Genomic DNA, 19379 nt, shown 5'->3' with positions numbered 1-19379 from the left:
AAACAGTCTTTAAAGAATCATTTTAGTCAAAACAATGACAAAATAACAGGTCACATAACTGACAAATGTCTCATTTGAAATAAATAAGGCTTATCAGTGAATACAGACAATTACAGTAACTTGTATGCATTGCAGTAAACAGTATATATGTCTCTCTCTTTGGCCTGTCACATTTTGGTGTAAATTATACACTCTGGTTGCAAGAAAAATAAATTTGCATGATCGCACACTTAAGTGATGCCACATTTAATAAATACAATTGTTACTGATAATAATACTGTAATAATAATAATAATAATCATAATAATCATAATAATAATAAAGGTTTCAAAATGAAGTTGAATGTGATGAAATGTCATGTTATACAGAAGAGATTCCTATTGAAGACTTTCTCAAATGTGCCAAGGTAAAAATTCACTTCTATAGCGAAAACACAATAAAAACAAGCACATTAAATGAATCACATACTGATAGATGATTTTTTTTTTTTTGCTTTGCATCTCAAATCGCCTTTGGATAAAAGCTTAATGAATGAGCATGTGTAAATGTTTTAGACAGATGAATAAATTACAAAATAAATTAATGGATGAATTGATGGACCCTTCACAGCTAAACCAGCAGGCTACAGTCAGGCCCGTCGCTAGAAGGCAAACAAACCAAGCAATTGCTTGGGGCCCCGAGCTGGCCAGGGGCCCCAAGACAACGACTGGTTAAGAATAAAATGCAACGACAAACTGTGAGCGCCCCTTTGATAGTCAATGCAGTAAAGTGCAACGACGCTGTTTTACCGGCAATACCGGGATCCCCCTCAAGGGGGCCCCTCTCAGTAGTCTCTGACAGCAGCCAGCCAGCCAGGTTCGTGAGCTCTACTGCCGGGAAAATATAAAACCTCGCAGTCATAATCATAGACATAATATACATTGTATATTATGTCTATGGTCATAATAAAGCTAAGTTATGCGTCCGGAAGCCAGAAAAGAAAGAAGAGAAAGGAACAGGATGACAAGAAAAAACAAGATAGTGGTAAGTGATAAATTACACTGGATGAAATAGCTCTACTTGTCTTGTAATGGTGTAATGTCGCAGCAGGAAGGCTAGCCTAGCAAAAAATGTTTATGTTAAGTACCTGCCTGACGGCCCATGCTGCTTGTAACAAACTAGAACAGTTAGCGCAACTTTTTTTTCGAACGGACGGAATATGGTTACATACTGTAATATGTTTATTAACGGGATAAGGAAGACGCAGATCTGTTCCAGAATCACTGTTTATCGTATTTAATGACATAACATTGCTATAGCTTTGAAATAGGTTTTGATGAAAGTGGCATAGCTTCTCTGCTATACTAACTATTCGACCATGATAATCTATTTACCAAATGGGGGCTAGGAAAACCACACGATAAATTCCGTGCATCAAAGCAGACTGGAACATTCATGTCTATGTACATTTTGCTTGGGGCCCCCAAATTCGGCCCTGGCTACAGTATTCCATCGTTCTTCATGAGAGAGTGCCCAAACCTCTAAGACTGATTGCAGACACCATCAGGTCAGGTAATCTCTCTCTCTCTCTGTGTGTGTGCTGCATGTGTCTGTCTGTTTTGAAAGTGCACACCATCAGGTCATCGGTCATCAGGTCATCGGTCACGCATTACTGCTGGTGGGCCGTACGCTGCCCGCAGGCCTTCTTGTTTCTGGGTTTGCTGACCGCACTGTAGACATCTGTATCTGCACCGGTACTGTGGACAATAAACATGCTTAGACATAAATACACTGAGGCAAAGGTCTGTAGACACACACACACACACACACACACGCATTTACACTCACAAACGAGTTATTTGATGTTATTTCAATTAAGACATGTTTTTTTTGCTCCATAAATAGATGTGCAATTTATGTAGACAAGTATAATTTTTTTGGCTGTTGTCTCATCCCATTGCATTCACCATTAGGCACCAGAGGGCATGAGTATGGTGTGGATGAAATTGAATGTGTACATTGTATTTGTAATGTCCCATTCTACTCACTGGGTGGCAGCAGTGGGTCTAGAGAAGTTGACTGCTGCGTACTGCACCTCGTCCTGCTCCTGATGGTGTGTGTGGAGTTTGGTCTCCTCGACAGTGGAGTAAACGGGCACCTCCTGTTCTCTGGATCTCTTGAACTGAACGCTGGCGTACTGGACATCATCCTGATCACCTGAGTCCACACTCTGGCCAGGGTGAGAGGTCACCGGGTTGACATTCACGTAATCGTTGTCAGCAGCACCCTGTGGAGGATGGCAGGAGAAATATTCAGATCAGACGGGTGAGTTTTCTGTGATACAATCCCAGATTGGTAACCGTGGAAATACAGTATGCATTACATGAAGAGTTAGCAAAAAGAGCACTTAGTAAAGAGTGTCCCTTTTGGTACCGTTCCCCTATCTTATGGTTTTCACCAAAGGCATGGACGGTGATGACTGTTAACTTCCTACTAACACACGGATCCCCTGATTACACACCTGTGAATTCCTGACTGTGCTGCCAGAGACGATGGTTGAGTTGGTCGTATTCTTCTTCCTTCTTTGAAAAAAAAAAAAACAGACACACACAGGTAGAACATACGTGTCAGAGCTCTATCAGGCTCGAAAAATAGAGCAATGCTTTTTTGAGTATTCGTAATAAATATGTGTTTGTTACTCACCGGGACATGAGAACAGCCAGGACCACGATGAAAACTATGAGGAAAGCAACAGCTCCTCCTGCTATCGCAGCCATACTTTGCCATCCTGAGCCTGAATTATAAACAAACACAATCCTGCATGAGACCATGAGTACTGGAATTAACTTTTTAGAAATTAAAACACATCAGACACACTGATAATATAAGGCTGATTTATAATGACAAACATCCCAGCATAACTCCATGGATATTAAATCCAAATATAAATAAATGACCAAAGATGCAGGAGAAGGTGAGTATCTCATAAATGATCTCTATTGGGACAAAGTTGTGAGGTCATGTTTACCTGACAGTGAGACATTAAGGGTAGGGGAATCCTTGGAAGAAATTCTATTTTTAGCCTCACAGTGATAAAGTCCAGCAGTGGTGGAGTCCAGAGTCCACATTCAGTTTGACAGAACATTTAGAAATGGTCAAAAAATGTAACTCTGGATAAGTATGATCAACCCATACCTGCAATAGACACTTTAACTGCATGGGAGTTCTGAGAGGATATTCTGTTTTTGGCCTCACAGTGGTAAAGTCCAGCAGTGGTGGTGTCCAGAGTGAAGGTGATGGTCTCCCCTGAGCCTACTTCATTAGTTTCATCTCCAGTATTCCTGTACCAGGTGTAGCTCTCCACTGGTGGGTTGGCATCACTGCTGCAGGTCAGAGTCACTGAAATTCCCTCTTTTAGATCACCAGTGTGATTGTGGGACACTGATGTCCCTTTAGGGGGGTCTGATTGAAGACACAAATGTAACATTAAAAACAAAATATTTTCACCTACTATAAAACATACAGACGCCAATTAAATATGCACTCTACACTTTACTTACAGAGAACACCCAGATTAATAATTGCAGAGTTTAAGTGACCATGTTTGTTTTCAGCCTGACAGAAGTAATATCCAGTGTGTTCAGAGTGGGCTTTACTGATGCTGTAAACCTGCTGTGTTGATAACATCACTGATTCACTCTTCTCCTTTTTATACCAGGTGTAGCTCTGAACTGGTGGGTTGGCATCACTGTTGCAGGTCAGAGTCACTGAAACACCATCAAGTATCTCACCAGAGGGACTGACTGATGAGGAGGTTTTCTTTGGAGCATCTGTTTAAAATAATAATACATAAGTGAACAATAATCCTTGGGCTTTCAAACTAATTTTATCTTTACATTTAAACAAACAACGCACAGCTCATAGTCTGACTTCAGTTCATGTTACTAGATTTCATGAAATTAGAATATAGTGAGAGTAAGGTAAGAGATGAACAGGTCATGCTGATCCCTAAATACCAATAGTCTACTCACACTGAACATCCAGGAAAACAGCAGTAGAATTACGGTCACCATGTTGGTTCTTCACCACACAGTAGTAATGGCCAGTGTGTCCAGAGGTGATCCTGTTGATTCTGTAAATCTGCTTTGATCCCACCAGAGATGGCGCTGTTTCACTCCTCTTATACCACCTGTAGCTCTCCACTGGTGGGTTGGCATCACTGCTGCAGGTCAGAGTAGTCACTGAACTGCCCTCATGTATCTCACCAGCAGGACTGACAGAAACTGAGGTGTTCTTTGGAGGGTCTAGAACAGAAATATTTGACATAAGAATACACAAACAGTGGATGTAGGTTTGCCCACATCATTTATTACTTTGTTAGCTGAGGAATGTAATACTTTTGCTTTACAAACTGTTTGTTAAAGGCAGTCGTTCACATACTGTATGTACTCACACAGGACATCAAGCTTCACTGGAGGAGATGGACGATGCTCTTGGTGATTTAATTCACATGATTAGCTGCCTGCATCCTCAATCCTGATTTTGTGGAATATCAGCTCGTTGTTGTTTGTTGGTGTGTCAGAAAAGACTTTCTCGTCCTTTTTCCACATAAACATGGAGTTCTGTCTCAAGGTGCATTGGCTGTTACAGCTCAGTTTAATATATTTCCCCTCAACTGCAGTTCCAGAAGTCTGGACAACAAGGTCTGCAAAGAGGGACATAATAATACTGTCAGTAAACAGCATCTTCAAAATCATTAGGACATGATCTGGGGAGTTCAGTCACTGTTACAATGCATGACTGTTGACTAATGCTAAGATTTCTCATCTTGACTTCAGTCTTCTTTAGTTTTTGGTGCTCATATCTCCTTACTATGGAACCCTGGAGGTGTGTGTGTTGTTTATATCCAGAGAATATGCGCTGATTTTACTTAATTGTGTGCTCATTTTCCTAATTTGTGCTCTCTAAATTTAGTAAATCATGCACACATTTTACTAAAGTGTGTACATGATTTTGTAAAATGAGTGCACAACTTAGTCAAATTAGCTTACAGCTCAGTTTAACATATTTTCCCTCAATTGCTCTTCTAAAAGTGTGGACAACCAGGCCTGTAATGGAAGCAATATAATATCAGCAGAGTTTGGGAGTCTTTACATTACTGTAACTTTTGCCATAATTTCCAATGTGTTAACAGAAGAATGTTATAAAGTGATGTAGGTAAATTTACAAATATTCTATTAGTCTGTCTGAGGAATTGAGGAGTTAGGAGTTTAGCATTACTGTATATGCTGCCCTCGTACTGCGTCACCAGCAGGCAGAACTAGACAGCTAGATAACACTTTGTTAAGAGCTCCAAATAAATCCAAGGACTGATTCAATTTGTTTACTTTTTCTCTTTTTTGTCTTTTTTGTGTAAAAAGACAAATAATGTCCAGAGCTCAAACGTAAAATGGAAAATAGCTGGCACCGTGTTCATCTGTGTAAACTCATGGTCGACTGAAACGTGAATCAGGAAGTTAACAGGAAGTAGTACTTAATTACTAAACAGTTACCTCAAAAGGCCAGAAGGTGGCAGCATACACAAAGGAATGAGATATAAGGTAATCACATACAAAATAGGATGCATTCTTATGGAAGGCAGAACACTCCCCGCTTGGTATAATCAGGGTTCTAAATTAACTTTTTTGATCACCAGCCAATGTGGCTGGTAACTTTCTAAAGTTACTAGCCAATTACAATTTCTATTAGCCATTTTTTTTCCGGTGAAAATAAGAGAATTATGAGTTTATGAGATGAGTGTCACTGAATGCATTTGGTCATTGTATTAACATTGTTCGCATGAATACATACCACAAAATATACACAGAAGTGCACTTCACTTCATTTCATGTTTGGGATCTATCTATCTATTTCTCTGTCGATATCCTCATCCCCTGCTTCATTCCTATTCTCGCCCCCATCAGTCTGTACCAACCACTGCCGCATTTAGTTTAATCTTAACTTCATAAAAAGGAGATATCAATTATCATCAACAATGACAAGCCAGCTAGAACCTGCCACTCGTTTTCTCTCCCTCTCCTGCACACTCAGACGCATTCTCAATTAAATGGAGTAGCATTGGGCCTATGTTCAAGTTGGATCTTTATAGAGAGGACCCGAAAAGTATCATCTTTATGTAACATGCTGTTGGTGCATGTTGACATTGTATAGCCTACTTTCTAACAAGAGTGAAAAACAGTTTGCAGTACAGCTATACTGTTTATTGGCTAAATGTTGGTCCCTCTTCTGTCTCTTGGTGCCCTATGCACAGTGCGTGATGCGTGTGGTGGTGGTGATAACTGATCAGGCTACCTTTTTAAAACTGAAAATGTTCGCCTACAAGCTCCTCACGTTCCATCTTCAGCTAACTCCATAGACAATAAAATAAACGATCTTGCTGCTTCAGGTTTTGCGGCCTCCGTTACATGACATCAGCCCCCCACAAAGGAAATAGGTAAACACAATGCGTTAATTGCGTTAATATTTCGTAATGTATTATGCATTTGTGTTATGTACATGTGTTAGGTACTTTTTACTTTACTTTACTGGTTAACTCCCTGCTCTGGCTCCACTCGTTCTTCTAATTCCGTGTGTTTTCTGGTAGACGCTCCGTTCGTTTCCATGGTCTCTCGCGCTGGTTTCACTGCAAACTGCGTGCAGCCGACGTAGCATACGGCACAGTGGTCATGGGAAATGTAGGAAGTACTGCCGGGGATATATGACCGAAAACAGAGCCTTATGTATCATGCATTTAATGCCTCATGCATCACCGGCCAAACTGGCTAGTAAGTTTTTATTATCACCCGCCAAAATGAATTTTAACCCGCATTTGGCGGGTTGGCGGGTGTTAATTTAGAACCCTGGGTATAATATGATTATGCCACTATATAACATTAGAACTCAACTTAAACAGTGACAAACTAAATTTTCTATTTCACTCAGAGAGAAGAACGACTATTTCTGAGATAGGCCTCAAAAGCACTTTAGCAGTCCCTTCTTTAACTATTTTGACCTCCACTTTCCGGATCCTCTTGTCACCGCTTGGCAGAGTGTTGACAACCACTCCCACAGGCCATTCGTTTCTGTGGGCTTGGCTGTCCTTCAGCAGGACAACGTCGCCGGTCTTGACATTAGGCCTTTCATCAGTCCACTTTCGGCGGCCTTGCAGTGTTGACAAGTAGTCCCTTCTCCATCTCTTCCAAAAGGTGTTTGCAAGGCACTGGACATGTTTCCATTGCTTCCCGTGTAGATCAGCCATTTGGAAGTTTCCGGAGGGGGCTGCGACATTACTCATCTTTTGGGTAAGCAGCATCGCAGGAGTGAGCACTGTAGGCATATCGGGGTCAGAGGACACAGGCACCAGGGGCCTGGCGTTCATGATTGCCATCACTTCGGCCATGAGGGTGCTCAGGACCTCGTGTGTGAGGCGGGTGTGCCCAGTCTGAAGCAGCATGGCATCCAGGATGCGTCTGGCGACGCCGATAAGCCTTTCCCATGAGCCCCCCATATGTGAGGAGTGTGGTGGCTCGTATCGCTTCTCCCCGCTTTCAATCTCCTCATCCTCGTATGCTGCAGCTGCTGCCTCGGCGGCAGCGGCCATCTTCTGGCTCATGAGAACGTGGAGACTGGCTTCAAGTTCAGCTTTCTGCCGCATCACGCTTGCTTCTTTTTCAGCGAAAGTCACCTGGGCTTGTGCTGCTTTTGACTTGGCACGTGCTCTGGCAGCCGCTGACGATATTGCTGATCCACCGGACCTTCTGGATATCTGTGACCGGGAGTCAGGTGTTCGGAAAGGCTCTAACCTCTCGGTTGCCTCATGGCCGTCTTTGGGTAGCTCTAGGGGTGCCGCGGCTTGTGCCTGTTCGACGGCATCCACCTCCAGTCTGTCCGTGTGTAGCGACATCTTCCTGGGCTATCTTCTAGAGTTTGAACTCGCTGCGCTGTTGTCTTTTTACTATGCTGCCCTTGTACTGCGTCACCAGCAGGCAGAACTAGACAGCTAGATAACACTTTGACAAAGCTCCAAATAAATCCAAGGACTGATTCAATTTGTTTACTTTTTCTCTTTTTTGTCTTTTTTGTGTAAAAAGACAAATAATGTCCAGAGCTCAAACGTAAAATGGAAAATAGCTGGCACCGTGTTCATCTGTGTTAACTCGTGGTCGACTGAAACGTGAATCAGGAAGTTAACAGGAAGTAGTACTTAATTACTAAACAGTTACCTCAAAAGACCAGAAGGTGGCAGCATACACAAAGGAATGAGATATAAGGTAATCACATACAAAATAGGATGCATTCTTATGGAAGGCAGAACACTGTAACTGTTCAAATTCATGTTTAATGGTAATATGAATTGTATTTACTTAACTTTCTATTATGTGCTTAGTATACATCTGACATACTGAAGTTATTTGCTTTTACCTTTGACTGTGAGGCTGACAGGATTTGATTGCCATTTCTCCCCACTTGTTTTTGTTTCAATCCTGGCATAATAGTTATCTGTATCTGTGACTCTCACATCACTCAGGATCAATGTGCAGGTTTTCTTCATATCTGTATTGTATTGAACTCGAGCCTTATACGCTGGATTATTTAAGAGATCAGCTAATGGCACGCCATGTTTGGGATTAATCCCCCAGTAGACTTTATTGACTTTGAGATGAAGATTATGCTGATGAGTGAAAGAGCAGGGCATCTCCACTGTTGATCCTGTCACAGCACAGATAGTGTCATGAGTCATAGTCACCACCCACTCAGACACACCTGAAATACAATGACTCAAAAAGTTATACATGGATAAATAAAATCATATAAAGTTACATTTTGTTGTGTTGTGAGGTTTAGTTGTGTGTTCTATTTTAGCTCATAGTGCACATGCATACAGTAACCTCTCTCTCACTCGATGACAAGGAGCAGGAGAAATAAAGGAAGTAAGTGTCATTGCCCCCATTACTAAACATGCAAATGTATCAAGTATTTTCATATTACTCCACATCTTATATGAGCATTACTGCACACTACAGTAATGTTTGAAGTGCACTCTGCGCTTTCTGTCCAGTTTTGTATCACAACAACCAGATCAACACTGGCCTGATCTGAACAAGTATGTTTAACAGTGCATCACTTTTACACCATTGTACCTGACCAAATCAGTCAGGTCTGTCACCAAACAGATACAAAACTACAAACTCCTACTAAACTAAGCTCACATCTCATAAAACACATCTGATTACCTGGGGTTATGGTGAGACAAGGAATAAGCAGAAACAAGGCCAGAGATACAGAAGGCCCCATTTCCACCATCACTGGTTCATTCATTCATTCATTCGTTCAGTATAGTGGAGAAAAATAAGAGAAAAGAGAGAACATGTCAGTGTCCATTCACTTTGTTGAGAAACAGCTGTTAGGTGTGATTAAAGTGCTTGATCACTAAAACTTCTTCTTTATTCTTCCGACCAATTTCTGTGTTCAATTCAGCTTGAACCGTTGAACGCACAAACTTTGCTCAACCACCGTTGCGTATAGGTGTGCTACGTACTAACTCTATACTTTGTGAGATATTGGTAACACTTTTCTATACTGTAGGTCATGAATTGTCACTTCATTCCTTTATATCTTTATGAATCATCAGGAAATTACATAAGTCAATCTCTAATTCATGACCTTTTGCGTTAACAACATTTCAACTAAAGCATATAGGTACAATGGGTATATCATTATGATTATGATGTATTAAATGCTATTAAATTATATCAGTCTAGTTTAGGCTACACAAGCCTGCATGAATGACAATTGAAGATCTCATCCATTTGAAAAACACATAGGCATAATCGTTCTGCCAACATTAATGTCAAACTCTATTGTTTGTTTGCACTGGGTACCGTCGATAACCACAGTATAAACCCTACTTTGTCTACAGTCAGGATCAATGCAATTAAATTCTATAAAACTAATTTAATGTGAGCCTACATAAATGACCAATGAAGATTTCACTTGGAAAAAAGTTATTTTTAGCCTACACAAATGTACTTGTGCGCTGTGATCCCTCACACTCATCCTAGAGTAAGTTGCAGAGTTTCTATCGGAAAAACAAGCATAAATGCATGATTTCAGCAGGGCCAGATTAACCATTAGGGCAACTGGGCACTTGCCCAGGGGCAAAGGACCAGAAAGGGCCCTGGGCAACCCGTTTGATCAAAATATTATGTTAAATCACATCAAAAACAGTGTTTAGCTGCCTGCACAAATGCCACCGACCGTCAGCTCTACACTGACACGTCAATGAGTAAGGGCGAGCTATCACATCGCAACATTTCATAACATCCAGACTAGGCTACTCGTCATGTCGAGATGTCATTTTAGCAAATGAGGTTAGCGGTTTCTCGAACACAATTGCGTGAAAAACACCCAATTAGCTGCCAGAATTTCTCCCGAGCAACCCCAAATTTGTGTAGCCAACAATTCCATCCATTACCAAATTTCAGCTTGTAGGCTAGTTGATCAACGTTTAGCTTTTAGCCTATTTTCCCACAGTTTTCAAACTTTTTCAAAATGGTAGGCTATTAATCCATGAGAAAAAAAGGACTTTAGTATCTTATCATCCAGTGAACAGTAAACTATTCATTGACACTCAGGGCCCTATCATGACATTCTAAAGTGCATCGTCACTCGTCAAAAGTCTATTAAAATTTAGTAGGATGTCCAGTTCACATTGGGAGGGGTTTCGTTATCAAATGTGGAGCGCATGGCGCAACAAGGTGTTCCTAGGTTTTTTAATCAGTCATATGGGTGTGTTTGGGGCGTAACATCATTTTAAACCACAGAGAATGACATCTGTCATTCCCTTTAACGGCGCAACGCGCGATATGTCAAATAAATGCATCGGTATTTTGGCATTCAACGGCGCATTTGAAGGAGGCTGCTTGCGAGACCGTATGGAATAGTCATTCTTAAACCATGCTTTACTAAAACCTAGCATAGCCTTCACGCATTTGCACTCGTCTATTATTTGAACTCATTGGCAAAGTGAAACTAACTTCACCAAGGAGTCAGTCAACGACAAGACAGTTATATGCAGTTACTTTCACTATTGACTGACAATGGGTTACCATCGAAAACATAGGCTGGAAAAAGCAACACTTACCCTAATGTTGATCAAATGACTGAATAAAACAACATTTATCCTGCAGAGGAGTTGCTTATATCTCGTGACAGTGCGTCTTCAGCTGTGCTCCATCCGTGTCTCTCGCCTCTCCATAATCACTTTTAACCGTCATTACCAATTTGCAAATGATGGTGAATAACTACTCATCATGAGATGTACAGTATTTCGTAATATCTTTGTTCTAATTATGTTTCCCATTGTAATCGTGCAATTTGTAATGCTTTGCATGGATGTGCGCTGGTGTGCGTTCATGAATGATAGAAGGATGGTGCGTGCACCTGCCAATATGACTGTTGACATGCGCTCTTAAAATAGCATATGAACAACTCCCCATTGACTTCTGACCAGGTTTAGGTGGTGTATGATAGTGATTTTTAGACAACGCGCTAGGCCCCTCCCTAGGTTGTTAATTGCCACACCCCTGGGCGCAATGCTTAAAAAATAAACGTGCAAAATACCGAATTCAACTTTGTGCGGGTGAATAACGAGTATTACGCCATGCACTGGTGACCCAAAATACAGCCCTCAATCAGTTATATTCTATAAATTAAACTAGGCTCTAAAATAAACTAGCATTGCCTGCTGAATCAGTTATACTGTATAAATTAAACTATAGGCTGTAAAGTAAACTATAATTATGACCGCTGCGAAGCGAAGCGGCGGTCATATAGGTTTAGTCAGATTTATTTATTTATTTATTTTTTCTTTTTCGCATGTCCAAATTTCCGTCATGTATTCCCGGGACACTGTAAGACCGGGGTACACAAAACTTGGTGGGCATGTAACCCCACATGGATAGCATGGAACCATCGTTTTTCGTTTTGATCTGTAGCTCCCCCGCTGGACTGGACCCCCTGAAAGGAGGGTAGGGCAGACACAGTTTTCTGTGAATATTTCGAGAACCGTAGGGTTTAGGAGGACCATTTTTTTTTTGTATGTTGATCTCAAAGGGCCATGTCAACCCATTCCATAACCACTCATTTCATGTATAGTGCCACCTAGTTAAACACAAAAAAGTAAAAATGAGGTGTTGTAATTGAAGGTATCTGTGACCTAACATAGTCAAAACTGCACGAAATTGGAAGTGTATGATCATTATGACACCCTCTGTATGCACGCCAAGTTTTGTGGAATTCCGTTCATGGGGGGCCACACAATAAATTCATTTATGTTACTATACACCAACTGGCCTGTAGGTGGCCGGAGACAGTTTTCTGTGAATATCTCGAGAACCGTAGGGCCTAGGAGGTCCATCTTTTTTATGTATGTTGGTCTTAAGGGGGCATGTCAACCCATCCCATTACCACTTATTTCATGTATAGCGCCACCTAGTTAAAAATTAAAAAGCAAAAAATTAGGTGTTTTCATCACAATATCTCTGGCTGACAAGGTCAAAACTGCACGAAATTAAAAGTGTAGGATCATTATGACACCCTCCGAATGCATGCCAAGTTTTGTGTACTTTTGTTCATGGGGGGCCTCACAATAAAATAATTTATGTGTACATTTAGTGACATACACCAACAAGGATTCCCAGGACACTGAAAGACTGGGGTACACGAAACTTGGTGGGCATGTACCCCCACATGGATAGCATGGAACCGTCATTTTTCGTTTTGATCTGTAGCCCCCCCGCTGGACTGGACCCCCCGAAAGGAGGGTAGGGCAGACACAGTTCTCTGTGAATATCTTGAGAACTGTAGGGCCTAGGATGACCATTTGTTTCCGTATGTTTGCCTCCAGGGGTCATGTTAACCCATTTCATGTGCACACATGTGCACAGATACACACACACACACACATACATCACAGTAATCATACGTATGACACATACTCACACAGTAGACATACTGTATGTACGCTTGCATGCACAGGCACATACGCAGGCACAAACACAAGCACGCACGCACACCCACACACACACTCACACACACTCACACACACACACACACACACACACATAACATAAACATAACACAAACAATCAAGAATTTCTCAGAATTATAAACAGGCAAGATGGAGGTGCGGTTGTATAAAATGAATTATACATGTGAAATATATGAACTAATCATGTTTTGGTACTTGTTGTCTAGCAGATACCAGTGAGAATTGAGTGTGGATAATGCAATTTAGTGAGACAGTTAGAATCATATAGGCCTTTCAGCGTGATTTCTTTTTGTGGAAAAAATGTGCTGGACTGGGCGGCGGTCATATTTTGTACCGCTCTGCGGTACATCTAGTTTGTTTTGAATCTATGATCTTTCCCTCTGTTTTAACAAGAAAGGCATTTTTTAAAGATAGGCACAAAAAACCTAATTTTCTCCTGTTCATCGCGCCCCACCTGACATGTCTCTATTCCCCACTAGTGGGGCCCACCCCACACTTTGAACTACACTGTGTTATGCAAACATAATCTTTCATAACACATTCTGCAACAACATAATGCATTAAAAAATAAGCAACATACATATTGCATAAATGCTGTACAATCAGTTACACATACATGCACATTGTGTGTGTGTGCGTGTGTGTGTGTGTGTGTGTGTGTGTGGGGGGGGGGGGGGGGGGGGGTTGTTACTGTAAGTCAAATCCAGCAGGCTCTTTGAAGTCAATGTGGTTAATTTGTGGTTTCCACAGAGGCTGCACATTCTATTTTGGCCCATGCGTACATTTGCCTTTTTTGTTACTCTTTTTTTTTGTATGACCTGGTGAAATACTTCTTTTTTTTCCGAGAAGTGCCAAAAAAGAGGAAGTGCCCTGTGCCCCCTGTTCCTAACGGTTAAGATGTGCAAATATCAAACTTTTCCAAATTATCTCACATAATATGCATGTATGAACAGCTACCAGACACAATTTTTTATAGACCTTTTCTTATACAATTGCTCTTGTGTTCGTTTTCAAAAAGCACATGGATTAGTATAGGCCCGATCTCATGTAGCTTGCAGTGCAAATATATATATATATATATATATATATATATATATATATATATATATATATATATATGTATATGTATTAAATAGTCAACTTCAGACTTCAAACACTCTGTGCATTCAACTTCATATCATTGTGCCTCACATGATCAGACAGAGACATCTGACAGAGCAGAGGCATCTACAGTATGAACAACAAATAAACATAGTGCATTTGTGTCATTAAGCGTGTCTTATTACCCTGAGTTATGGTGCGCATGACTAGCAGAGAGAGAGAAAGAGAGAGAGAGAGAGAGAAAGTGCTGTTTTCATCCTAGCTAGTTCACTCCTGCCTTCACACACTCCATTCAGACAAGTAAAGTGGAACTGTAAACAGAAATAATAGTGTTCAGTCTCATGCAACAGCTGCTGTTTGTCATTAGAGTGCCTGAGTGAGCATGTGAATAGACATAACGGTAGCCCAGTGTATGCTTAGTTAACTAGCAAATGTGTTTGCTAAAACGCGTTCAAAAGTGGATAATTGACAAACAAGTAGAACAGAGACAGCTCTTACCGTGCGGGAAGCGATCTTCAGTGTTGATCTAGTCTAACCAGACACACAAACTGGCATGCATAAGCAAAGCATCTTGTGGTTGACCCGGAGAACAGGAAGACTCATCTGTGATGTTCTCGTTTCCCCTCCTCTTTTTTTTCAAAGCTAATTTTCATTAGAAGTGAGCACACGCAGTGTCAATACCACACAAAAAGAGGCTCAAATGGGTATGTGTATCGCTGTGTGGGGCGGAAGCTGCACTGAATACAACAGGAAAGCCCTGCAGCACATAGTGAACACAGCTGGAAGGATTATTGGTGCTTCACTCCCCTCCCTGAAGGACATTTACACCACCCACCTCACCCGCAAGGCGACCAAAATTGTGAGTGATGCAAGTCACCCCGCTCACAATCTGTTTGATCTACTGCCCTCTGGGAAGAGGTACAGAAGCCTGCGCTCCCGCACTACCAGACTCATCAACAGCTTCATACACCAAGCTGTTAGGATGCTGAACTCTCCCCCTCCTCTCCCCCCTCCACCCTCAGCTACATAACATCCTGGACATTGGAACCACAATGGCCGCCTGCACTGCTCCACTTGCACACTTGTACACTTTGCAACTTGTTGTTGTTGTCCTGAAAACACAACACTTCTGCTGCTCTTACATAGCTTGCACCGCTATGCCACTTTCTTTCTTGCTTAGGTCAAACAGAACTACCTCAGCCTTTTGTTGGCCTGACTTTGCACTAGTGTTTTGTTGACTGTCTATGCACAATTTCAACCAAATTTTGCTGCTCTTGTTTGTTCATTATATGTGCCCTCTTATTTACTTATTTACTTACTTTTTTGTTTTACTTGAATGTTATGTTTGTCTGTGGACCTAAATTGATAAAATATGTCCTGTCTTCACCGTGGGATAGTGAGAAACGTAATTTCGATCTCTTTGTATGTCTGGAACATGGGAAGAAATTGACAATAAAGCTGACTTTGACTTTGACTTTTGACTTTGATGTGTCACGGCTGCCAAAAAGGATAATACAAATAATAAAATGTAGATTAAATACACTATAATAAACTAAAATTACATGATGATTAAAACATAGACATACATAAATACCCCCCTTAAAAAAAAATACTCCCACAAATACACACATATGTGAAAGAAAGAGAAAGTTAACATACATACTCATAGGCATGACTAATTGTGTGGTTGACTCTGAGTGACCTCATGCAACTCTAGGAAATGGAAATCAGCTTGTCTTTAAACATTTGTTGGACTTGCAATAATGAAATACATCATATAACATATCTCATTATATTTGCAACTTTTTTGGCATTCTTATACTTCTTGTGGCTGCTAACTAACAGACACTTTTTATCAACTGAGAGGGAGAGAGAGAGAGAGAGAGAGAGGAAGATAGAGAGAGGAAGAGAGAGAGAGAGAGAGAGAGAGAGAGAGAGTGAGAGGCCTTCCATGGATCTCCATCTCTCCAAAAATGTGAAAGCTTATTTTATAACCCTCCACATATATGTGTGCAGGGTGCAATTTGTAGGGGGGGATGGTGAGGATTTCCCCCCCTCTGGTTTTCCTATCCCTACCTCTGCTAAATTATTTTTATCCCCGGTGGGGACAACATTTATCCCCCTCTGCCCCTCATATTGATTAATGCTACTTCATATAAGTAAAGCGCTGCAACGTGAGAACAGTCTAGTAGGCTAGCCTAGGCCTACATAATAATCTGACATCAGAAACGCACCGTCACCGTCAGCACTCATGCTGCTGACAGAGTGGCTGTGTGATAACTTAATTTGGCCTTGATCTAGCAGGACATTTCAGAATGTCGAGTCTGTAATCCATCATAAATGGCTAGTTTCAATGGAAAAGTTAGCTGGACAAATGAAAGAAAACGAGAAGGATTCAGTGAAGCATATCGTCATATTTTAGAACCTTCAAAATGTAGAAAACTGATGCAACTGAGATGGAGGACAACTGCACGTAGAGTAGAACGTAGGCCTATTGTCCGAAGGAACTTACATTAAATGAGGAGATATTTGCTGAATGTCACAAAAAGTGTTACAGAAATTGCTTGGCATCGCTTATTCAATGGCTCTCTACCGAAACACCTGTAGTTTGTGGAGTACGAACGAGAAAGCACTCGTTTGATCGAGCCAGTAGACAAATAACTTTCAGAAATAATCTGTAGGCTAGGCCTACTGCAAAAACGAATGTTGGTTGGTATTTAAACTATCTAGCGGGTGTTTTAACAGCTGCAAGAAATAGAAGCTCCATATGGTCTTTATGTTCTGGTTCGTAAATTATTTTCATAAAACTTCAAGTTGCCCTATAACTTTACTCTCCAAACTCTTCACTGCACTGTAGCCGATTAACTGACAGTAGGATAGTAGGCTATTTATTTTCTGTAGGCTACAATAAACACATTTATTTTTTCAACTTTTGCAATATTACGCACTTGGCTACTGAACGCAAATCAGCAGGAGAGAGAATGCACGTAGCCTACGCAGCGTGTAGCGCAATGTGTAGGCTATTTGGTTACCAACTTAGCCAATTCACTAACTTAAGACTTCAGTGCCATCATATACAACGTTTTTTTACACAACAAATACAGAAAGGATGGAGGCAGCAAAAGTAGAGGAGTCATTTCAGATGGGGCAAGAACAAGGTGAATTGTATTGCTTGTCAAAACGTAGTCCTACCCTGCATTAGAGGAGCTGATCATCATACCAAGCACACTCGCTGTTTAAAGTCATTCACCACGGTAGACTAAAACTAAAATGTTACAAAGGTGGCAAAATGAATATCTTATTAGCCATGACATTATAGGCTATGAATCGTTCGTTCGTTCGTTCATTTTTTTTTGGGGGGGGGGGATTACAAACTTATTCAAAATCATCCCCCCCTCTGGTTTTTACACAAATCGCACCCTGTGTGTGTGTGTGTGTGTGTGTGTGTGTATGTGTGTGTGCATGCGCTTGTGTGTGTGTATGTGTGTGTGCGCACGTGCTTACACATATACTAATGTATCAAATAATTTGCATATGAGACAGAGATGGCTATTGCTGTGTGGGTAGCGATCTTAAATGTTGGCCTAATCTAATCTAACCAAACTTGCCTAAATAAGCAAACATCTTGTTGAGAGAACAGAGAACAGGAAGACTCCTCTGTGATGTTCTCATTTCTCCTCCTCCTCATACCCCTCCTCCTTTTTTTTCAAAGATTATTTTCAGTAGAAGTCACAGGCAGTGACATGACCACAATCAACACACAGACAGAGGCCACTAAGGAGGCACTCGCATACACGTCAAGGCTGTCAAAAAATATTAATTGTAAAACTGTTTTAATACACTATAATAAACTGAAACAATTACATTATGATTAAAAAAAACATATAAATAAATACTACCCCCCCACATCATTAAAAAAAACATTAAAAAAACAACACACACACATACAGTAAGTATGAGAGAGAGAGAGAGAGGGAGAGAGAGATACACATAATATATACTGCATATATAACAAAAAATATAAAAATAAACTCACATATTATTTGTATATTTTTTTTACATACACTACCTTTATTTCTTCCTAGAAGAATTAAGATAGAAAAGGAGATATTGGGGCATACATTGAAGACTTTAATATAATTAATGAATGCACTTCTTCAAAGGGGCTTTCCAATCAGACCTCAGCACAGCTCAGCTCCATCCAACTCTGCGCTTGGCGCTTTTCCTCCATCTTGCACATCTGGTCATGTGACGACGCTCTGTCAGGAGCTGCTCAGAGCTTATCAGCTATATCAGCGGCCATCTCTGTGGTCTGGTGTTTGATGGTGTCTGACACGTGCATTTGTGAGGGAGCAATAACTTGTGTGGTTGACACTGAGTGACCTCATGGAACTCTAGCAAGCTGAGATCTGTTTGTGTTTCTGACATACATTGTATAACATATAGTATATGTCATTATATATTTGCTTCTTGCAGGTTCTTATACATCTTGTAGCTGTCTTAATATTGTGGAATTGTTTCATAGATTCAAACCTTGGAGGGTAGGATGTGCACAGCTCACTAACAGGTGCATTTCATCAACTGGTTGAGAGAGAGAGAGAGACTGTTTTAAAGAGGAGGTATGCATTTTGTGACTACTCAACTGTGTTAAAGGGAATCCCTTTAGACACCAGAGTAGTCCCAAAACGCATACCTCCTCTTTTACCCTGTGAAATCCTCACAGTCCGAAGACGAGCGCACCCACACCTACAGGAGTAGCGATCTCTACTGTGTTACGGGAGCCCCGTAGACACTAGAGTGGACACAAAACGCAACACATTGGAAGGTGTCCAGAAAACAGCCCACTTGCCAGGAGGCAAAACAGGCAGTAAGTAAGTAAGTAAAGTTAACCCTTGCTTGCTGTGAGGCAAGGGAAAAGTTGGTCCAGAATTATGAAAGGTGTGGCCTTTTCTCTCGTCTAATATCTCTCTGCGTCATATACTTAAGTTGACCTAAAGAGTTTTACTGGCTGTGCTAATATGAGGAACTACACAGAGAACACGCATGTGGTTATCACTTGTCAATGTGGACAACTCCCAATGTTGAGAGGTTGAAATATGCATTTAGGGATCAGTATCATTTCATTAAGAGGTGGTGTTTGAGTCACAAAACAAGAAAGCAGACCATTATGATGTATATTTATTTGTTTGTGCAAAATGCAGGTTTTTAT

At 40.9% G+C, this 19379-nt stretch overlaps 2 protein-coding genes across 2 annotated transcripts; both read right to left on the bottom strand.

Annotated features, from left to right (window-relative positions):
• Positions 1–5: 5 nt before the first annotated feature.
• Positions 6–4305, bottom strand: LOC143099144 (B-cell receptor CD22-like). Its single transcript, XM_076262224.1, has 7 exons — positions 4011–4305; positions 3540–3809; positions 3175–3441; positions 2683–2773; positions 2501–2561; positions 2028–2266; positions 6–1736 (listed from the first exon to the last, which is right to left on the bottom strand). The coding sequence occupies exons 1-7, from the start codon at positions 4303–4305 to the stop codon at positions 1649–1651; spliced, it is 1311 nt and encodes a 436-aa protein (XP_076118339.1). The 3' UTR covers positions 6–1648.
• On the bottom strand, positions 4221–13599 carry LOC143099216 (uncharacterized). Its single transcript, XM_076262304.1, has 4 exons — positions 9252–13599; positions 8440–8781; positions 4433–4684; positions 4221–4283 (listed from the first exon to the last, which is right to left on the bottom strand). The coding sequence occupies exons 1-3, from the start codon at positions 9334–9336 to the stop codon at positions 4494–4496; spliced, it is 618 nt and encodes a 205-aa protein (XP_076118419.1). The 5' UTR covers positions 9337–13599; the 3' UTR covers positions 4221–4283; positions 4433–4493.
• Positions 13600–19379: the final 5780 nt, after the last annotated feature.

This window comes from Alosa pseudoharengus, unplaced genomic scaffold (genome assembly GCF_046254945.1).
Source record: "Alosa pseudoharengus isolate Yale_2024_CS ecotype anadromous, Long Island Sound unplaced genomic scaffold, YU_APseudo_1.1 YU_APseudo_1.1_scf_25, whole genome shotgun sequence".
NCBI classification, from domain to species: Eukaryota; Metazoa; Chordata; class Actinopteri; order Clupeiformes; family Clupeidae; genus Alosa; species Alosa pseudoharengus.
The sequence above is the reverse complement of the archived record's forward strand: the minus strand, read 5'-3'. Positions and strand labels throughout refer to the sequence as shown.

Excerpts from the sequence above, each read along its gene's own strand:
- LOC143099144 (XM_076262224.1), bottom strand. The coding sequence starts at position 4,305 with ATGTCAAATATTTCTGTTCTAGACCCTCCAAAGAACACCTCAGTTTCT. Across the intron at positions 2,562-2,682 it reads CTGGCTGTTCTCATGTCCCG|AAGGAAGAAGAATACGACCA; the intron begins GTGAGTAACAAA and ends TTTTTTTCAAAG. Across the intron at positions 2,267-2,500 it reads GCACAGTCAGGAATTCACAG|GGTGCTGCTGACAACGATTA; the intron begins GTGTGTAATCAG and ends CATCCTCCACAG.
- LOC143099216 (XM_076262304.1), bottom strand. The coding sequence starts at position 9,336 with ATGAATGAACCAGTGATGGTGGAAATGGGGCCTTCTGTATCTCTGGCC. Across the intron at positions 8,782-9,251 it reads TTGTCTCACCATAACCCCAG|GTGTGTCTGAGTGGGTGGTG; the intron begins GTAATCAGATGT and ends ATTGTATTTCAG. Across the intron at positions 4,685-8,439 it reads TGTCAGCCTCACAGTCAAAG|ACCTTGTTGTCCAGACTTCT; the intron begins GTAAAAGCAAAT and ends CCCTCTTTGCAG.